Source organism: Pleurodeles waltl, chromosome 8 (assembly GCF_031143425.1).
Source record: "Pleurodeles waltl isolate 20211129_DDA chromosome 8, aPleWal1.hap1.20221129, whole genome shotgun sequence".
In the NCBI taxonomy this organism is placed as follows: domain Eukaryota; kingdom Metazoa; phylum Chordata; class Amphibia; order Caudata; family Salamandridae; genus Pleurodeles; species Pleurodeles waltl.
In genome coordinates, this window is record NC_090447.1 from 973,925,871 (window position 1) to 973,947,151 (window position 21,281).

The 21,281-nt window shown below is 42.5% G+C and overlaps 1 protein-coding gene across 3 annotated transcripts in view; it reads left to right on the forward strand.

Annotated features, from left to right (window-relative positions):
* Positions 1-21,281, forward strand: part of LOC138250391 (RNA-binding protein 26-like) — a 623,852-nt gene that overhangs the window by 455,730 nt on the left and 146,841 nt on the right. For all 3 annotated transcript variants that reach the window (XM_069205212.1, XM_069205213.1, XM_069205214.1), the window contains 2 exons: positions 4,629-4,796; positions 11,396-11,500. In XM_069205212.1, coding sequence (XP_069061313.1) covers positions 4,629-4,796; positions 11,396-11,500 — 273 coding nt within the window. The remainder of the gene's footprint in view (positions 1-4,628; positions 4,797-11,395; positions 11,501-21,281) is intronic.

Sequence of the window (21,281 nt, forward strand, 5' to 3'; positions counted from 1 at the left end):
CTAATGCTCAGGGATTCTGGAAAATGGTTAATCAACTGAACAGAGCCTCAATGACCTTGAATAGCTCCAACATTGCGTAATCTATATGGTCTGATTATCTAATTCATCCAATTTTTAAAGGAGGTAATAAAGTTCACCCAGAGAATTATTGATTGATTACCTTAATGGATGTAGAGGTGAAATACTATGCTGGGCTATTGCAGGAGCATCTCAGTGGCTGGGCAACCAAGAACAATAATATCCCCTCTAATAAGACAGGCTTTGCAACGGGCCCCGGAACCTCTACAAACATTTTAACTCTTTGTATTGTCATTGACAAATGTAAACAAAAAAGTCAACCCTTGTATTTGTGTTTTGTAGACTTCAAATCAACCTTTGATATGGTCCAGCGAAGCCTTCTATGGGAAAAATTAGCAGCCTGGGTTGTACCAGAGAAATTGTTAAAGTCCATTCAGCAGCTATATACCGACACATGGATCAGAGTAAAATTGGGGATGGATCCTTTCTCTCAAGAAAAATTGAGACAAAACAAGGTCTAAAACAGGGTTGCATGTTGGCACTGTTTATTTTCAATCTGTCTCTCTGATCTGACTGTTAAGCTTAATAAGGTGAATGCGCACCCCCTGAAGGTTGGCAACATGTTTATCTCTAACCTGCTATACGCAGACGATATTGTTCTTTTGAGCCGAACTAAAGTAGGACTACGACGGCTCATTGTCAATTTAATTAAATACGCCGAACAGAACGGAATGGAAATTAATCAGAAAAAAACCAAAGTGATGGTATAGTAAAAAAAAAAAAAAAAACCTTAGAGATAAAAAATTGCATACACAAAGAGGACTTTTAGAACAAGTCAATCACTACAGATATCTGGGTGCATTATTTGATAACCGGGGTACCTTTCTCCCTCAGAAGCAGGATTTATACAGAAAAGGAAATGTGCTACTGCTCGCCTTTTGCACCTTGAAAAAGTCGCTAAACAGCCCTAGCTACCGTCCCCTACTACAAGATGTGGCAGCAAAACTAAATTCGATGATAGGGTACAGTAGCGAAGCCCTGCGTGGGCAAGATGCCACCATCCTAAATGGTATAATCGGAAAAATATTTAGGTCTCTATTTAGAATACCAGGGTATACTTCCCAAGCTCAAATTGGACTGGAGTTTGGTTATCTAAACCAAATTATACCAAGGGAATGTAGCTATATTAAAACCTGGAAAAGCAAAACCCAGACAGTATCTAGATCAGGCAATAGAAGATTTGGAACTATGGGACTCAAATCTCTCCTACTATGCTTTCAAAAAAATCTTAAACCGAACAGCGAGGAAGAGATCAGTATTAATGGATAAGAACTTGTTAGCAACCAGGTCGCATGCTTGGATGGTAATAAATGAGTATAAAATCTTAAAACGTCAGCCATATCTGGAGTCCGGGTGGTCAAAAGCTGAGAAGGATCTTTTTATTAAACATCGTTTTGGCGTTATTCCTGGTTGTCCACCAAGCCCCATGCGAAAGTACTGTTACATTTCCCCAGTGTAGGCTATGTGGCTGTGGGCTGGAAGACATTACCCATCTGACATGCATCTGTAACGTCCTAATGAATGAGCGTAAGACGCTAATAAAAGCAGCATTTAATTAGAGGGGAATACGGCCCTGCAGAGAAGTGGGGATTGTCTGTTTTAAACCTACTGACTAAATCTTGAATGCCAGATTTACAAAGATGTTACGCCTGACATCTAAAAAAAAAAAATATATACTGCAAGCACATCAATTGGTACAAACTTAATATATGGCTTATGATGCCTCTGTACAGTGTTAAGGAAAGCATTTTAGCATTGGAGAATCAATTTAATTGTAAATAAATTCATAACTTTTTTTTTTTTTTTTTTTTGCACACATAACATAAGAGATCGAGAAACGGATGCACTTTATAGGAATACCTATGTGGCTATGACTAAAACATACCCACGTTTATAAGAATGGCACTTTGCCAGAAAAAACAATTAATAATAGTAATATTGTATGGATTATTATAATTAGAAGAAAAATCAGGGTTGGTTATATTGATCCTATATTTTATCAACTTAAGAAGAACTTTTAGACAAGAATGGAAGTTAGTTGCCTCTTATTCTGTAAGGGGGGTGTAGTATCCTTTTAAATGTATGATGTATTGGTTTTTATTAACTATGCATTTTAAATGAACTTGAACTTCAAATGGGTAAGAAAACACTTTGGGATCCACGCAGGTCACACCTCCCTGCCCTCGGGTGTCTAGTTTCCAGAAATGTTTAGGTTTGATAGGTTTCCCTATACGGCTGCTGAGCCGAGGACCAAAAACGCAGGTGCACCCCCCCCACACTGCCCCCCACACCTCCCCTTGCAAAAACAGGTAGTTTTGTCTTTGATAATTTTGATGTGTCCACATAGTGTTTTGGGGCACTTCCTTTCATGGGCACTAGGCCTACCCACACAAGTGAGGTATCATTTTTATCGGGAGACTTAGGGGAAGGCTGGCTGGAAGGAAATTTGTGGCTCCTCTCAGATTCCAGAACTTTCTGTCGCCGAAATGTGAGGAGAAAGGATTTTTTGGGCCAAATTTTGAGGTTTGCAAAGGATTCTGGGTAACAGAACCTGGTGAGAGCCCCACACGTCACCCCATCCTGGATTCCCCTAGGTGTCTAGTGTTAGAAAATGCACTGGTTTTGTAGGTTTCCCTAGGTGCCGGCTGAGCTAGAGGCCAAAATCCACAGCTAGGCACTTTCCAAAAAAACACGTCAGATTTCAATGTAAAAATGTGTTCTGTCCATGTTGCTGTTCCTGTCGCAGGCATTAGGCCTACCCACACCAGTGAGGTACCATTCTTATTGGGAAACCTGAGAGAACACAGAATAGCAGAACAAGTGTTATTGCCCCTTGTCTTTCTCTACATTTGTTCCTTCCAGATGTAAGACAGTATGTAAAAAAGACGACTATTTGAGAAATGGCCTGTAATTCACATGCCATTGTGGGGACCCCTGAATTCAGAGATGTGCAAATAACCACTGCTTCTCAACACCTTATCTTGTGCCCATTTTGGAACTGCAAAGGGTTCCTTGATACCTATTTTTCTCTCTTTAAAATTTCACCAAATGAACTGCTGTATACCAGGTGTACACGGAAAACCCATTGCAAGGTGCAGCTCCTTTATGGGCTCTGGGAACCTCGGGTTTTTGATGTACCTACAAGCCCAATATATCCCCGCAACCAGAAGAGTCCAGCAGACGTGGAATGGTATACTACTTTTGAAAATCTGACATTGCAGGAAAAAGTTACAAAGTAAAAAGTGGAGAGAGGTGGCTCTATTTGTTACCCCAATTTCAATGTTGTTTTTATTTTAGCTGTTATTTTCTGTAGGAAAACCTTGTAGGATCTACACAAATGACCCCTTGGTGAATTCTGAATGTTTTCTACTTTTCAGAAATGTTTAGCTTTCCGGGATCCAGCATTGGTTTCACACCCATTTCTGTCACTAACTGGAAGGAGGCTAAAAGCACAAAAAGTTGTAAAAATGTGGCATGTCCCAGTAAAACGCCAAAATTGTGTTGAAAAATTTAGTTTTCTGATTCAAGTCGACCTATTCCTGAAAGCTGGGAAGATGGTGATTTTAGCACTGCAAACCCTTCGTTGATGCCATGTCCAGGGGGAAAAAACACAAGCCTTCTTCTGAAGCCCTTTTTTCCCTTAAAAAAAATAAATAATAATAATAATTGCTGTTTTTGGGCTAATTTCTTGGTCCCCTCCAGAGGAACCCACAAACTCCTGGAACCTCTAGAATCCCTAGGATTTTGGGGAAAAAAGGACGCAAATTTGGCGTGGGTAGCTTATGTGGACAAAAAGTTATGAGGGCCTAAGCGCGAACTGCCCCAAATAGCCAAAAAAAAAGGCATGGCAGCGAAGGGGTTAATGGCAAGTCATCTATTTTGCTTTTTCGATACAGATATCGTTCAGCATAATTAAAACAACTTAACATTTTTGTAAGTTTATCATTGGATATGTTATGTTTGTAAGAACAGAATCATATGCAGACAGACCTCTTACTGTTAAGGTGACCAGATTTTGAAAAGAAAAAAAAACAGGACAGTTCAGACATAAAAGTAGGACTAAAGCCTTTAGTCTCACTTTTAAATCTAGCCTGTCCTGTAAATGTGACGCACGCGCATGCGGGCAGAAACCAATAAATTACTTTTTCAGTTATTTAAGACTTTAGAGGAGGCAGGGTTGCCAGGTTGCCCTGACCTTTGTCCCAAAAACCAGGACATTTATTTATAATTAATAAAAGAATCGGGACAGTCACCTGAAACCCGGGACTGTCAGTGGAAATCCAGGATCTCTGGTCACCCTACTTACAGTCCTACCTTATGTGTACTTTTTGAGTTATTGTTTTTTTTTGCGTTTCTATTTTCACCATATGGGCAGACTTTTGTAAACATTTTTTTTTGTACCGCGTGTACTAAAACTGATTACATTAATTTGCACACAAAAAAGTCACGCAAGTGGTAATTCAGTTATGTTAGCTTTTAATATTTTTTTTTTGATTTATGTGTTTTGGATTTATTTAACGTTGATGTGTTTTCTTCATTCCAAACTACAGATTCTTATTTCAAGAATGGAGAAAAACAAATCCATGAAGGCTGAAGACAAAGCAGATATTATGAAAACTTTGGATCTCTTGACCAACAGCATAACCAAACTGAAAGATGAATTACAGGCAGTGTCATCAGGAGCCACCCCTGCTAAAGTCTTAAAAACCAAGGCTCAGGTATGACATTTATTGTCGCATTTCAAACTGAGAAAATCTTTTTAATGTAAGTATAGTAATGGTATATAAAGAAAAAGAAATCAGAGGATAAAGAAGCATGATTTTAGCTTAAAGTATACAAATAGAATGCAGCAGGTAATGAGGAATTTACTACACTGAGCTTCTTTAGATTTCCCTTTTAATCTGTAAGTGCTTTTGTAGGTTCTGTGCCAATAACAACCACATCTAGTCAAGAGAATTACTAATTTTAACATGTCATTAAAATGAGAACCATCTTCACTTTTATATATTCTTTTGTGTAAAAAAGATGCCACTTTCTATGCTGTGGAAGTAGTCATGGAAGGTATCTAAGAGCATCTGTAGACTAGAAGGCAGTTTCAGCTATCCAGATCACTGCTGGAGTAATAACCAATCACCTTCAGAGTCGTCAGCCAGGCCTTTTAGGTTGAACTCCATTCAGAAATTTATTAGCTGCATTAGTACTGATAAAAATGTGGATTTTGACATCATGACTGAGGTTTTCACATTCAGAACGAATACCCCTGATAAAGAACTAGGATTACAAGCAGGCTTTCCATCTTGCTCACATTAAACATGAGTTTTTGAGAAACCTCACTATAGCTTGCACTTTCGGTCCCAGGATGGTCTTCCTTTGCCCATTGTTGAATTAGTAACCTCTTCATGAAGGTGAGAGTGAAATCTGAACCTTCAAATTGCAGTTGGCCTTGGTATAATAGCTTAATACTGCTGAAGCTGCTGATTTCTTTGAGCATAGCTCATTGTTTAAATAGTCTAATATTTTTTAAACCCAAGCAAAGCCTGAACATTCAAAATGAAATAACTCCTCGTTATATTAGCTCTACGTCGCTGGCAGCTTGAGCCAGCCTGAAGTACAGCCACTGTCTTATTTAAACAGCAGTATATTCATGAAATGTAAACCTAATAACTGCAATCGGGGTTCCACAGGGTTTCACTTAATCTTGTCACTGTGCTGTTCTGCTGGAAGTGCCTCAAAACTTCTCAAGGTGGCGCGCCATACCCAGCTACAAATGGATTGTTGCTTTAGTGCAAAACAGATATGCAGGTTAGGTACTTATTAAAATTATTTTTTGTTCCAGAAAAAAAGGTCCCAAAAGAGCTCAGACCGGTCATGGACCTTAAACTTGCTCTCCATCATATTTTTCCCCAGCTTAGGAAAGGGAACTAGATGTGGGCAGTGGGCTTAAAGATGTATACATTCAAATTCCAATGGCACACAAACACAAACATTCTAAGATTCATACTAGTGGAGCTTGCACTGTCTGACCATGGTGATTCCTTAAGACTGAAATGTATGCCTCAAATGTTCTCCAAATGCATGGTAGTGGTTGCAGATTTTTTATCAGGTAGAAGATAATAATTTGTTTGATGGCATGTGTGGCTGCAGATACACATGCTCTGCATACTCCTGCCATCTGGTGTTGAGTCCGGAGTGTTGCAAATTGTCTTTCTTAGGAGAAGCATTTTCTAGTAACTGAATCGAATGACTCCTCCTTATCGGTGATTCTGCGCATATGCATCCACTCTGTTAGATTGTTTTCTCTCCACCATCGGATTCGGACGGGTCTTTCGTCACTCCGTCTTTCAACGAACTCCAAAAATCTTTCCTTTAGTCTTCTCTGTATCAACTATATTGTTTCTCAGTCGCTTATTCCCATCTTCTTGTTCATCTGCTCTTGTCGGTCCGGGCACTGACTACACTCCCTTCGGGGGCGACCTCACCCGTTTTGGTCCTACCTCACCATGAAGCACCGAAGAGTATGCTGAGCTGATGGAATGGATGCCATTTCGTTTCTGTCCTCTGTGCCACTCGAAATTCCCCACACTGACCACCATCTAGTGTGTAACCTGCTCCTCTCCCCCGATCACCAAGAAGCTACCTGTGATGCCTGTAAATCCTTCCGGTCAAAGAAGACCCTTCAGACCGAAGAGCTGGTCAGTTTGAGATCAACCACAAGAGTCCGGACGACACCCCAGACATCTTCAGAGAGGAACATGTCCAGGAAGAGCCAGAAAAGGGGGAGGCCTTCTCTATCCAGGACTCCCAACGTCCAGTTAGACATTAAAAGCCACAAGGTAACATCTGCACAACCCGTGAGTACTGTGGCCCCTCCTGCCCACTGTAAGACTGTTAAAGAGCCCCTTTCTAGAGGTCACCGGACCGCCACTCCCGCCAGGTCATGGTCAGTCCCAATAAACAGGTTTGACTGCCCCGCCCTCCGGCTTGGCCCCGAAAGTAGCCAAGACCAAAACATCATCTTCAGCTTCAACTTAAGGCACCTTTGTCCGAAAAACTTCAGTCTGAACTTTGGCTCTGCGTACTTCGGTACCAACCCGAACAGCTATCACCTTGGTGCAGAGCAAAGTGCACTGACAAAAAAGCTTTGGTGCCGAAAAGCACAGAGACAAGATCTTCGGACCAAAAGGACTCTACCCAGTCTTCAGCTACGCCTTCACCTTTTGGATACCATGGGTGCTCAACAGCGCCACCTTCATATCCAGGAGGGTACAGGGCGCATTATGGCTTTGCCACCCTGTACTTTGCAAGAGGAAATGATCCTTCCAAGAGGCTTTGGACACTTTTCCAGCCCCAAAGAAGGTTACTAATGACCAGGCTTCCTCTACACCTACCAAGCCTTCCCCTACACCTATCAAGCCTTCCCCACCACATCCTCCTCCACCTTCTACACCTTCACCACCTACTTCTCTTCCAGCTCCCACCCCTCCTCATTCACCTCCCTCACCTACAGCAGGAGACTACACCACAGGGATCCCCTGTATTCACAGGGGAAGAGTTGGGTGGGACATAACACCCAGATCCCGTATGACCCTGGTCCCATGTTGACCAACGACCCTGATTTGTTCCCTGCACAATGTTCCCCACCTGATGATAGAACATCCTATCAACAGGTAGTAGCTCACGCAGCCACCTTCCGTAATGTTGAGCTGCATAGGGACCCAGTCGAACAGGACTTCTGCTTTGATAGCCTTACAATCACACACAGGGATCTACAGTTTCTCTCCATGCTCTCTGGCATGCTGCATCACACAGATAACATTATTAAAGAACCTGTCCACTCTAGGGTTATCACCCATAGAGGAGATAAGAAATATGCCTGCTCCCATTGACCCGCTATATATCAGGTCCTGGGTCCCTCCAGACTCTATAGTGGCCACCACTGCACAAAAAGGTCCAATAGTCAGCCCACAGGGGACTCTCCTTCCACAGATAAGGAGAGCAAAAAGCTGGATTCTGCCGGCAAAAGGGTGGGTTCCCAGGCAGCCAATCCTTAGTGTGCTGCCAATTTGCAGGCCTTTTCTAGCGAGATATGACCGAGCTCAATGGGATGAGATGGAGGAGCTCCTCCTATTTCTCCAAGATGAGCACTGAAAAAGAGGATAGCAGATTGTTGCGAAGGGGCCAACAATCACAAATAATTCTATCCGCTGTGCCCTAGATGCTGCAGACACAGATACACACTATATTAACAGTAGTGTGTTGATAAGGAGACATGCATGGCTTTGATGCTCTGGGTTCAAACCAGAGGTGCAGCAGGGGGTGCTCAATATGCCCTTCGAGAAGGAGCACCTTTTTGGCCCTTGAGTGGACTTCATCCTTGAGAAACTGAAAAAAAAGATACTCACACTGCAAAAGCCACGGTTGCTCTTCGGTCCCCCTCACAAAGGGGCACTTTTAGTCACCCCACATTCAGAGATGGTTACAAATCCACAACCTCGGAGGTGTTTACTTCCCAGCCTGCTTAAGAGACACTCCAGCCAGAACTGGACTTGGTTCCCTCCGTTGCAGGTCCTCTTCTGTGAGGATCCACCTTTTGGGTTCGACAGGGTCTTGCACAATCATTTTCCAAAGTCGTCCTGTTAGTTTTGGGGGGAAACCAGGTACTTCCCTCCGCTCTCCTTGTCGCTGGGGGTTACTCAGGTACTCACCTCTTGGGGTTCCTAGTTTCTCCAGCTCCCTTCTACTGATTCCACTTCTTGGGTGGGGGACTGCCTTTCACATTCCATTTTTATAATGTATGGTTTGGCCTTCCCCTAGGGTCCTCACTATTTGCTATTGCTTTTACCAGTGTCTACTGCTTTCTTTGCTATTTACTGATTTCTAATGTGTATATAGTGTGTTTACTTGCCTCCAGTTGGGATATTGCCTATATAGTATTTTAGTATTTGTGTTACTATAATAAAGTCCCTTTTTTTTTTTTTTTTTTTTTGTAACACTGTGTGGTTCTTTCATGTGTTTAAGTGCTGTGTGACTAGTGGTTTTGCATACGCTTTGCATGTCTCCTAGATAAGTCTTGGTTGCTCATCCACAGCTACCGCTAGAGAGCCCTGGCTTCCTAAACACTGCCTACACTTCACTAATAGGGGATACTTGGACCTGATATAAGGTGATAACACCATAGGTGATCACCAAACAGCAGGCCAGCGTCCTACAGAAATCTGTTTAGTCTGTTTACCTTGACTTATCGTGTAGCACTGAGAAACTCTCTTGAGTAACCGTGCACTTTATAAATCTTTTATCACATTACATTTTTAATTACATTACATAAACCACTCAGGAACACACAACAGCACTTAGTTGCTCTCTCCAAACCTCCAAACTCCATAAAGGGATGGCTCTGTCAAAATTAGGCACTGCCAGATAGATTGTGAGATGTATCCAGATATATGAATATACTGCAGCCCCCTTGCTTTCCAGGGTGGGTGGGTGTTGGACCGTCTGTGGTTTTCTGTGGAACAGTTCAGAAGCTGATATATGGAAAAGAGCTACATGGTCTACACCACACACTTTTACAAAACATTACTGTGTTTGTCATAGCCAGCCAACAACCCAATGTTGGCCAGGCAGTACACCATATATTTTTTGTCTCCTTCAACACCCACAGGCTAGCCACCGCTTTTGGGAGGATTTCTTCACAGTATGTGCACAGCATGTGTATCTATAGCCACACATGCCTCTACTGGAAAATGTTTCTTAGTTTGTAAGCATCTGTTCATGGCATGTAGTGCTGTAGATTCACACCCACCCGCCATCCTTCCCAGACACCTATTGATGTTGTAGTGCCTTTTACTATTTTACTATCTCTTCACCCTCTTTTGCATGGACGTATATCTGTGTATGGCTTCACTTCACATTGCTTCCTCACTTGCTGTGCTGGGAAACAATCCAACAGTGGAGTCGATGAGCATTCACATTACCAGCAAGTGGAGGAGTCATTGTACCTCATGACTTGAAAGACTTCTTTAAAAAAATTATATATATATTGTAAAAAAAAAAAAAAAAGTTTGCCCACATCCAGTCACAAGACCAGATTGCAGGAGTATGCACAGCATGTGAATCTACAGCACTACATGCCATGAACAAATGCTTACAAGTTAAGTAACATTTTCTGCTGATATACCATAACACATCTTAGCGCTGTAGACCACCAATCCCTAAGAATGAGTGACAGGAACAAGTCTCTAACCAAAGTGAAAGGGGAGCTGCAGGGTAAATAGCCAAGTTTTTAGGCTTTCTGAAAAGACTTAATGATCTTTGAAGGTTTTTAATGTGGAAGGACATTGGATTCCATATTGTAACTGTAGCATAGGAGACAGGTCTGTTCACCCATCTAGTTTGAGTCACTTTGGATACTGTAACTTTCTTACTGACAACTGAGCGAAGGAGACATTTTGGCATGTACCATTAGAATTTTTATGGAAAAAATCTAGGGTTGGGTTTACATAGTTTTACTCTGCACTACACATGACACTTTAAACGTATTCTGTATGATTAGCCAAAATTGCCATTTTCCTAGGTTCTGTGACTTTACGGATTGTTTTGTTTTTCTCAGTTCCTGCCCAACCAATCTTTTGTTTGTGTTTCTTCTTGGATATACACATATATATATATATATATATATATATATATATATATATATATATATATATATATATATATATTATTTTACCAGTTTAACATTTAAGTTAAAGATGCCGCACTCACAGGATTGTAATGAATCCACTTTTATTACAGACAACGAAACATCCCACCACCTAACACCTACGCGTTTCGACCTTCACGGTCTTGATCATTTACCGTGATCAAGACCGTGAAGGTCAAAACGCGTAGGTGTTAGGTGGTGGGATGTTTCGTTGTCTGTAATAAAAGTGGATTCATTACAATCCTGTGAGTGCGGCATCTTTAACTTAAATGTTAAACTGGTAAAATGATTTATGGGAATTGGTCCTTCCCTGATGCCTGCACCGACGAGCTGAGCGCGCCCCTTTCTGTGGATCTGTTGGAGTTTAATATATATATATATATAATTTTTATTATTTATTTTGAATTATGTGAATTTGTCATTGCCCCAGGAAATGACCAGTTTAACTTTGATCAGATAAGTGTTTGAACGTCTTATTTAAGGCCAATGTTTAAAATGTGAATTTATGGAGAGAGAAAATGAAGTAAAAACTTACACTTTTTAATTGGTTACTTAGCTTATGTATATTTGACATTTTGCAATACATATCACCTTAATCAATCATTGCTTATTTCTTAGACTCAGAAGGAATTACTAGATACAGAGCTGGATTTGTATAAAAAGGTTCAGGCTGGAGAAGACGTTACTGAACTGAGGAGGAAGTACACAGAGCTGCAGCTTGAAGTAAGTTTTAGAATGTTTCCAAGTTCTGCAAATCAAAAATTTGAATTTCTGCCCAATTACCACGTTTGAGAAACCTTGAGTAATCATTTGGTTGTGTGAGAGTCTTGACTTAATTCAGTAATTTTAAATGAATCTCCGTTCTGAAAATTCCTTAAACATTCCAGTCGCCAAACTGGATCTTTGAATTTTTTCTACCATTGTCTAGGGACAGCATTGTATGGCACTGTATAGTGTCTGGCGTGAATCCCATTATTTAGCTTGAAATTACATGGTTTAATTAAAAGGGACTGGTGGCAGTCAGTTACTGTATTTCCTGTGCCTCCACAAATGTAGAATTTGGACAGCTTCGTTTTTTTTATACTGTATTTTGTGATTTTTGACTGCTAATCCAATGCTCTTTCATGTATTGCCACCAAAATCCACTCTAATTCAGGGCTTCTGCTTTGTTGTTGCATCTCACTCTAATTAGAGGACTGCCTTTGGTGCCTTTTCTTTGATGCACCTGAATAAGGCTTGGGAACAAGAGGCCAAATTCATGCCTCTCCGAAAGTAGAAGAGCCTTTCCAAATCCATTCTCCTTGTAGGAACCTGTCAACAGAAAGAAAATACATTACGCAGCGCTGGTCCATGCCTTAAGATTTATCCTTCTTGACAAGTACAAGAGGAGCTTTCATGCTCCTATTTGTATCTTGTCTGTGTCAGCAGAAATACCTGTTAAAGAGGTGAACTTACTCTTTAACAGGTATATACCTCTCTAAGCCAGATTGAGGCGTTTTTCAGAAGGCCATGATACCTATTTTCAATTCGGGCACGCTCTAGGAGGAACTATGGTTCTGTTTGTGTTATGTGCAAGGAATAAATAAGGTACAGCTGTGGTTCCCAACACTTTGGCATCTCCATGGACCCCCACTTTATCATTACTGGAACCTGGGGACCCCCACAGAGTCGTTATTGGAATCTGGGGACCCCCACTGAGTCATTACTGGAATCCAGGAACCCCAGCTTAAACGCTGTCCATGATGTGAAGTGCAAAACAGTACACACAAAAAACAGAAACAAGCATTCAAACACATACAGAAATGTTACCACATTTTATTTAATTTGCAAATAGAAATAAAAAAATAAAAAATGTAATTTTAATAGGAAGGTTTGAGCTTTTCTAAATTAAGCAGAAGCCAAACATTGTCCATACTAAAGTATGTTTGATGCACCTGCACTGCTCCCACAAATCAATCTGAGGAAACTAATTTTAATTAGCCTCTAATTTCATATTCCTTGACATTTACAGTGTGTTTTAAAATTTCAACTGTACATTTAGCCACTTTATTTATAGACACTTTGTTAAACTGTTATTATTTAATATTCTAAGCAGTCACGGACCCCCTGAGGAGGCTTCACTTACCCCCAGGGTGCCCAAACCACAAGTTGGGAACCACTGATGTACAGTATCTATAGGACTGTGTAATAATAATGCAGCAACTGATCCAATGATAAATTGTTGATTCCCCTGGGAAGAGGTAATGCAGAGTTGGTGTGAACTTTTCTCAGCTACATTAATTTGACAATTAGCATGTATATTTTCAACAGATCAGATTTCTGATTCCATGCATGACTGACTGATCATGATGTGATTGATTAATTAAACATATCTTTGCTTTATGGACCACCAGCACGACGCACCTAGTTCCTAAAAAACAAAAAAGTGCCAAGAAGTGTAGGCTTTCTTATTCCAGTGGTTTTCATAAAGAGGTGTCTGTGGGATAATCACAAACGAATCAGAGGATGGAGGCATTCATTTGCAGATAATCAGTTTCCTATATCATTTGATACCTTCACTTTGAGTCAGATGCCTTCAGCAAGCATATGACTTTAGTCAGTACTTCTGCCAGTGTTGGATTCTAGATTCAGATGCTTTTTGAATATCCCCCTGTAAAGCTGGGGATCCTCCCGTATAATATGGTGTCTTTAAATAGAAGCTCCTCACAGGTTATTTTGTATAGTCTGTTCAATACTTTTACCTGTTCCTCCCAACCCTACAGAGATATCTCCTGTAGGCACCTCCCTTCCTCAGATTCTGATTGTACTAGCTAGTGTTTCTGCAGCTCTTCTCTAAGTTTGGTTTACTGCAACTACAGTGCTTTCATGGGAGGTGAAGAGTTTCAGGCTGTCTTGTACAGGCTAATCCTTTTCAGCTTCAGGTTCTGTTCAAGGAATGTGCAAATCTGGACATTGTAATATTTCAAAAGATCCTTACACAGATTACCTATATAATGAATGAAAAATAATTGTAACTCGCTAACAACTGCCTGCATCTGGGCATCCTGGAGATGGACAAATGACTTTCCAAAGACTGAGAGACATGATCTAGGTCATTAACTGGAATCAAACAACCATGTCTTTAGCCATTCGCAGAAATGGAACACTGTTTGCGTGCAACTCCGTGCAAAAGGTAACTGGTTTCAAAGTTTGGAATCTTAAACAAAAAAGGATGTGCATCCCTGTCAGCTCTGGCAAGATGCAGTGATCAAGCTACCCGAAGAGGAACACAGCTAACTTGAGGGGGTCATAACATTGAGCCAGCTCATGAAGAAAAGCAGGACCCAGCCTCCTCCTAACTGAGTAAGTGCTAACAAGCATTTTGAATTTCACCCCTTTTATGCACAGGGAGCCAATGGAACCTCCGTATATGAGCGGAGATAGGTTTGTGACATGTAATGTTCAGAATGAGGCAGGCTGCTGCATTTTGAGCCAGATGACTTTTTTTAATGTGTTTTGGAGGAACCCTCGTTTTGAACAAATTGGCTTTGCTCAATCATGAAGTAGTGCATGCATGCACCACTTCTTTGTGTGAAACCTGAGGAAGTACGTTCAGCAACTTTCTGAGGGCATGTAGGAGTATGAAGCTGTAAGCTAAGGCTGTGGAAATCTGAGGGCCAAATGAAAGATCAGTGTCCAATTTTGCTCTGAGATTCCTAGCTGACTTCACAGGGATTGGGGGAGTCTCCAAATTCAGAAGGCTGCCAAGCATCGGAACAGATGAATTGGCCCTTTACGAAGATTAGTGTAGGTAAAGACAACTATTTGCATGACCACTCCGCTCTGAAGTTTTTCAACTGATGCTGCTTGTTTCAATTCTGTAGTGCCATGGGCCCTGCTGTCCTCATCCTAATGCATGTGCTTTGACCACCAAAGTGTATGTACAATTGGCTTACACCACATTGGCTTACTTAATGTGCCTGTAAGTCCCTAGTCTATGGCACAAGAGGTACCCAGGGCTACCAAGTTAAATGTCACTAGTGGACTGCAGTACCAACTGCTAATGGCAAAGAAAACCTTTTTGGTAGGTCAAAACGTTTCTCATTAATAAGCCTCCCCAGTTCTTTTTCTGTTTAACATGCCCTGACATTGAAAGCAAGTTACTCCAAGGTATCCGAAACCCCTAGACACCAGGGATGTTTTTTATTTTCTTTATATGTGGGGAGGGACCACTTAGGCGAGGGTAGCTCCCCTGGGGGCAAAATTAATTCTTGGCCACTCTATCCAGTTGCAAGCCCATACTGCACAACCGTTCTCTCTCAGATTGTCAATCCTTGTCAACCAGTTTCAAGTTCCTTCATTATGGACAAACCTTCACTTTGCCAAATGCTCAAAACATTAGCAGATGTATCCATTTCAAACTCCTCCACCCCCCTCAATACAGCTCTGGGTTTCTCATGTTGTTTGTAAACCTTAAGTAATTTCAGTTTTCTAATGAAAAGAAACAAATCAAATCTGATCTTTGCATTGGCAAAATTTGCAGTGGGACAAAAGGACAATCCCAACTCCAAAAGGGATCTCTCCCCTGTGGTGGGCTTCTGTGTGGATACATTGACAACAGTTAAACATTCCTCAACCATTATTTGCCCCACTTGTTCTGCTGTGTATTCCTCCCTTGCGGCACTTTTCACTTCTTTACCTGTTCCCTTTCGTTGCGTCTTCTTCCTCCATTGTTTTCTCCTCTTCCTCCTGGGGGTTCTCTCTTGGGGTGTTGATTCACCTGTAAAAAAAACAATATTCTTCTGCCATGGTAAATGGCTGCATCAGGGAATTCACAGACCCTTGCAGACGTTTCAGAGCTCTCATGCCATACCTGTTTATAGAGCAGTGTGTACAAAAAAAACTTGGATGATGTCATCAGTGATTGTAGGAAAGTGCCCTCTTTCTTGGCATGGTTACCCCATTTTCGTCCTTTTGTCAGTATGTTTGACTGTATTTACTGGGTTCCTGCTAACCAGCACCCCAGTAGCTTTGCTCTCTCCTCTAAATTGTACTTTTCCTTCCCACAATTGGCATACTGGACCCCCAGGTAAGTCCCTAGTATATGGTACCTAGGGCATTGGGGCGTCAGGGGACCCCTATGGGCTGCAGCAGTTATTCTGCCACCCAGAGGGAGCCCATGCAAAGGGTTCTGCAGGCCTGCCATTTCAGCCTGTGTGAAATGGGTGCATGCACCTGTTTTCACTACAGGTCACTACACCAGATGACTGTAAGTCACCCCTATGGTAGGCCTTCTCAACCTAGAGGGCAGGGTGCAGGTACCGGTGTGTGAGGGCACCCCTGCAATAGCAGAGGTGCCCCCACAAACACCAGATCCCTTTTACTGGACTTTGTGAGTACGGGGACGTCATTTTACTTGTGTCCTGGACATAAGTCACTACCTATGTCCAGCTACATAATGGTAACTTTGAACCTGGGCATGTTTGGTATCAAACATGTCGGAATCACACCCCACTACGGTTGCAAGTATTGGAAGTATGATTCCATGCACTCTTGGGGCTCCTTAGAGGACCCCCAGTATTGCTGCCACCTGTCTTACAGGGTTTTCCGGGCAGCCAAGCAGTTGCCCCCCCCCCCCCCCCCCCCCAGAGAGGTTTCTGCCCTCCTGCTTGATCTGATCAAGCTTAGGAAGGTAGAACAAAGGATTTCTTTAGGGAGAGGGAGGTAACACCCTCTCTCTTTGGAAATAGGTGTGATTGGTTTGGGAGGGGTAGCCTCCCCAATCCACTGGTTTGCTTTGAAGGGCACATTTGGTGCCCTCCATGCATAAATCAGTCCACACTGGTTCAGGGACCCACAGTCACTGCTCTGGCGCAAAACTGGACAATTATAGGGTAGTGACCACTCCCCTGTCCATCACGACCCAAGAGCTCCTCCAGGGTGGTACCCAGAGCTCCTCCAGAAGGTCCCTGGGTTCTGCCATCTTGTTTCCAAGGTTGGCAGGGAACTCTGGGAGCATGTGAGTGGCCAGGCAGGTGATATCAGAGCCCCCTCTTGATAGGTGCTTACCTGGTTAGGTGACCAGTCCCCCCGTTCAGGGCTATTTAGGGTCTCTCTCTTGAGTGGGTCCTCAGATTCGGCTTGTAAGATTCCAGAAGCACTCTTCTGCAACCTCTGCTTAGACTTCTGGCCACCAGGACTGCCGCTGGAACATCCAGGACCTGCCAAGCTGCTTCTAAGAAGAAAGCAACATTGTTTCTAGGGCTCCTGCCAGCTTTGCAACATTTCCCTCGCCGTGCATCCTCAGAAGACTGCAACTATACAGCCTGCACAAGGAGGAGGAATCTCCTTGGAATGGAGTCACTCCCCTTCACCCGCAGGCACCTACAACAAGCGACGACTGGCTGCGTGGGTCCCCTCTCCTGCTGAGCTGCGTTGATCCTGTATCATGGGTGGTGGTCCGGAGTAGTCCTCATGGTTCTCTCTGCCAGCTGTCCAGCTTTGGTGAAGGTAAGCCCTGGCCTTCCCACGCAGGACAGTACCCCAGTGCACCACGTCTTGTGCCGCTGCTAAGGCTTGTTTGCATCTCCTCCAAGGGATCTTCAGGTTAAGTGTAGCTCCAGCCCTTAGCACTCCATCCTGCAAGGCACAGCCTCCTGCGTGCTTCTCCTGCAGCGTGGGATCCTCTTTTGTAATGCTGCGTGGGCTTCTTCTGCGCCTCCTGTGTCCCCGTCCTGTGGGACTCCTATGGGTGCTGCCTCTGCTCCTGTGGACTCTTTGCGATGCTGTGGGTCCCGTGTGACTCCCCCTCCTGGGTTGTGTCCTCCTGGGCCTTGCTGGTCCCTGGCAGCACCTATTCTCACTAACTGCGTGTTTGCTTTTGCCAAGGCTTGTTGGTGGAAATCCTGCACCAACAGCTGTCTACAATCTTCCTTCTGGCATGGGACATCTGCTTCCATCGGGAACTCTTCTCCGACTCCAGGGCTGCAGTGCTGGCTTGTTCTTTATAACCAACGACCAACTCCTGCATCCACAGCTGGGTAGTAGTACCTCCTATTCCTCCTCGACTCCACTGTGACTCGTGGACTTGGTCCCCTCTCTCCACAGGTCTTCTTTCCTCAGGAATCCACCACTGGTTTTCTTGCAGTCTTCTCTGGGCGTCTTCTTTTCCTCCTTTTGGGTGGTTTGGGGAGAATCCAGTGTTTTACTCTTGCATTCCTGGCCGCTGGGGAGTACTGTGTTTCTTACGTCTGTGGTTTTTTAGTACTCCCAGGTCCCCTCTACACATTTTACTTGCCATGGTGGGGGGTACCTTGTTCGCAATTTTTTTTTTTTTTTTAGTATAGGGTTTGTGCTCCCCCTAGGGTCACAGTTGGTTTTTACTGTTTGCAATGTTTTATACTCTTTTCTATGCCTATTTCTGATCTCTAGTGTATATATTGAGTGTATTACTTACTCCTAAGGGTGGGTTACTTTTCTACTATTTTGTCGTGATTAGTTCAAAAAATAAAGTACCTTTATTTTTGTACAATTTCGTGTTTTTCTTTCATATGTGTAAGTGCTGTGTGACTACAATGATATTACATGAGCTTTGCATGTCTCCTAGATGAGCCTTGACTGCTCTTCCACAGCTACCTCTAGAGAGCACGGCTTCTAAACACTGCCTACACTTGACTAAGAGGGATACCTGGACCTGATATAATGTGTAAGAACCATAGATATCCAAACACCAGGCCAGCTTCCTACAGTGATGTAATTTGTGAGCTCATAATCTGTGCATGGCTGGGGCTCAAGTTACAGTTGACATTGCTAACTATAACTTGTGAATTTCTGTTTTGTTAACGTTATCACTGATGTATTCATCTAACTATAATGTTAACTCGCCCCAAATTTTGCTACACTGCCTACATCAGGCAGGACTGAGGGGTCCGGCTAGGAGTATCCTGGAGACTTTTCTCCAAAACAGGACAATGACAGCTAGCTGTGGGGACTGCAGCTCAGCCCCCTTTCAGCTTCCCTGTACAGTCCCTCAGGGTTCGTCACTTAGCCCCACCCTCTTTAATTTGTACATGACTCCTCTGGCTAAAATCATCCGATCTTTTAACTTCCAGGTGATGACGCCCAAATTATTGTTAATATTCATGACTATACAGATTACAGCAGACAGATTTAAATCCTGCACAAAGGAAATCAGCAATTAGATGAACCACAATTATTTGAAGATGAACGGGAATAAAACAGAGGTCATCATCTTTGGGGCAAACACCTCCATTTCGAATCACAGGTAGTGGCCAGACATCTGTGGTACCCTTCCCAATCCTATTTCCAAAGCCAGGAACCTCAGGGTCTACTGCAATTCAGATCTGACTTTTAATTCACAGATAAATAAAATTGCCAATACTTGCCTTTAGATAATTAGAATTCTAAAAAAAAAAAAAAAAAGTTCTGCTGTTTATTCCTCCAGACTTCAGAGCAACAGTGGTGCTGACCCTCATACTCTCTAGACTGGGCTGCTGTAATGCCCTTTATTTAAATATAAACCAGTCATCCCTTCTCAAGTTGCAGCTAATACAGAATGCTGCCGCTCGACTAGTGCTTGGGCTGCCGAAATTCTCCTCCATTACAGAAGGTCTAAAGAAACTGCATTGGCTTCCCATCAGAAAACGCATTACCTTTAAGGCACTGTGCCTGACTCATAAGGCCCTCCACTCTCAAGGATCAGGATACCTACAATCGGCCGTTAATTGGTACACTCCTTTAAGATCGGCTGGGCTTAGGCTTGCCCAGACAGGAAGAAGTTAAAAAGCTAATTGGGGAGACAAAGCCTTCTCAGTGGCAGCTGTCAGGCTCTGGAACTCACTCCCTCCAAAAATTAGAGATATTGTCCCTCCTGCCATTTCGAAAGCATATAAACACTTGGCTGTTTGCATTATAGGTGGCTGCTTCGCTTCAGCCTTCTCATCTGCTTAGCGCTTCGATTCCTCTAGTCTGAATGTGCTTTTACAAATAACCCCAAAAATACAAAAACCCACTTTTATTTTTTTAGATTTTCCACTTTGCTGTGACTTCCTTTGAACTACCCTGTTGACTTGATGTCAGCTGTTATTACACTGAAGATCTATGCTTTGACCCTAAAGTGTTAACGAGTCCACTCAGTTGATTTTCCAGGTGGTGACCCTGAAAGACCTGATTAAAATTCCTTTTCTCTGAACGTTATTTGGTCTCATTGGGTGGTCAAACAGGCACCCTTTCGTCTGCTATGGTACTTTATTGAGTTTTCTGCAACATCAGCTGTTTTACTGCAAGCTCATACGTCCCTACCTTTTTTACTGTGTTTGGGCCATTTTCAAAGTATTTTTCGTTTCCTAAATGGAACTGGATGGCTGCCTTTCTGAGGGAAAGTAAAACCTCACAAGTCCACTCATGTTTTTGAAATACATTTTCTGATGTAATCCCAGGTGTAGTGCAGGTATGTACATGAGCTATCACTCTCAAAGATGTTTAGCTGACTGGTGGTCGGATTGGGTTCCTTTTTGAGATAGTGGTTTAGTTATCACTGCATGGCTGTTTCACAGTGGAACTGCTCTTGCCTTTTATCCATGACTTTAGCAAACATCATCTTCTGGGACTGCGGAGCCTCAAGAACAGTAATGTAAGCACACCCTACCATTCTCAGATCTGTGGAAGAATCCATACAGTTTCAGTAATTCACTTTAACAAGGTGAATAATGCTAGAGTAACAAATAATTCTCATCTACTGTCTGTAAATTTCTGTGCAAGTCTATTAAATTTGCAGCAGCTCACCCTTTGATACTGAGATCTGGCTCATTTTAGATTCCTCGTGCTTTTAGACACTTCTAAAGACATTGACTGTTGAAGCGTGCAGAGAGCATCTTATTTAGGACCAGATGTATCAAAGGATTTTGCATTTGATAAATTTCACTGTTTGAGAATGTAAAATAGCCTTTCACCTAAAATTGCGACTCCAGTTAGGGAATCAAAATTTGCGATTCCCTAAATAGGAAATCACAAATGGGGAATTCCTATTTGCAGTTCCCTATGCAAATGTAAGAGGCATTTCCTAAATGCGAACTGGGAATTTAGGAAATGCAGTTACCACCACTCCAAATTCGTGGTAACCATGTGCATTTAAAACAAAATGCATTACAAATGATTTTTTTAAAGTGCCATATGGCGTACACATGTCCCTAGGGCATATATGCTCTTTACATGTGCACAGTTGTTTTGGAGGGGTGCATGAATGGGGGCCTTATGCCCACGGCACCCTTGGCTTTGCATTTCCTAAATGCAAATTCATAAAAGGAATTTGCAAATTAGGAAATGCAAAACCATTCGCACATGTGGGCCTTCAGGCCCTTAGGAACGAATGGAGTCTCATTCCCTAATAGTGATTTCCAATTTTACGTAATCACTATTGGGGAATTGCTATTTTGTTACATTCCATTTTGCATTACCTAAATGGCGATTACCTAAAATTGGCTATTTAAGTAATGCAAAATAGAAC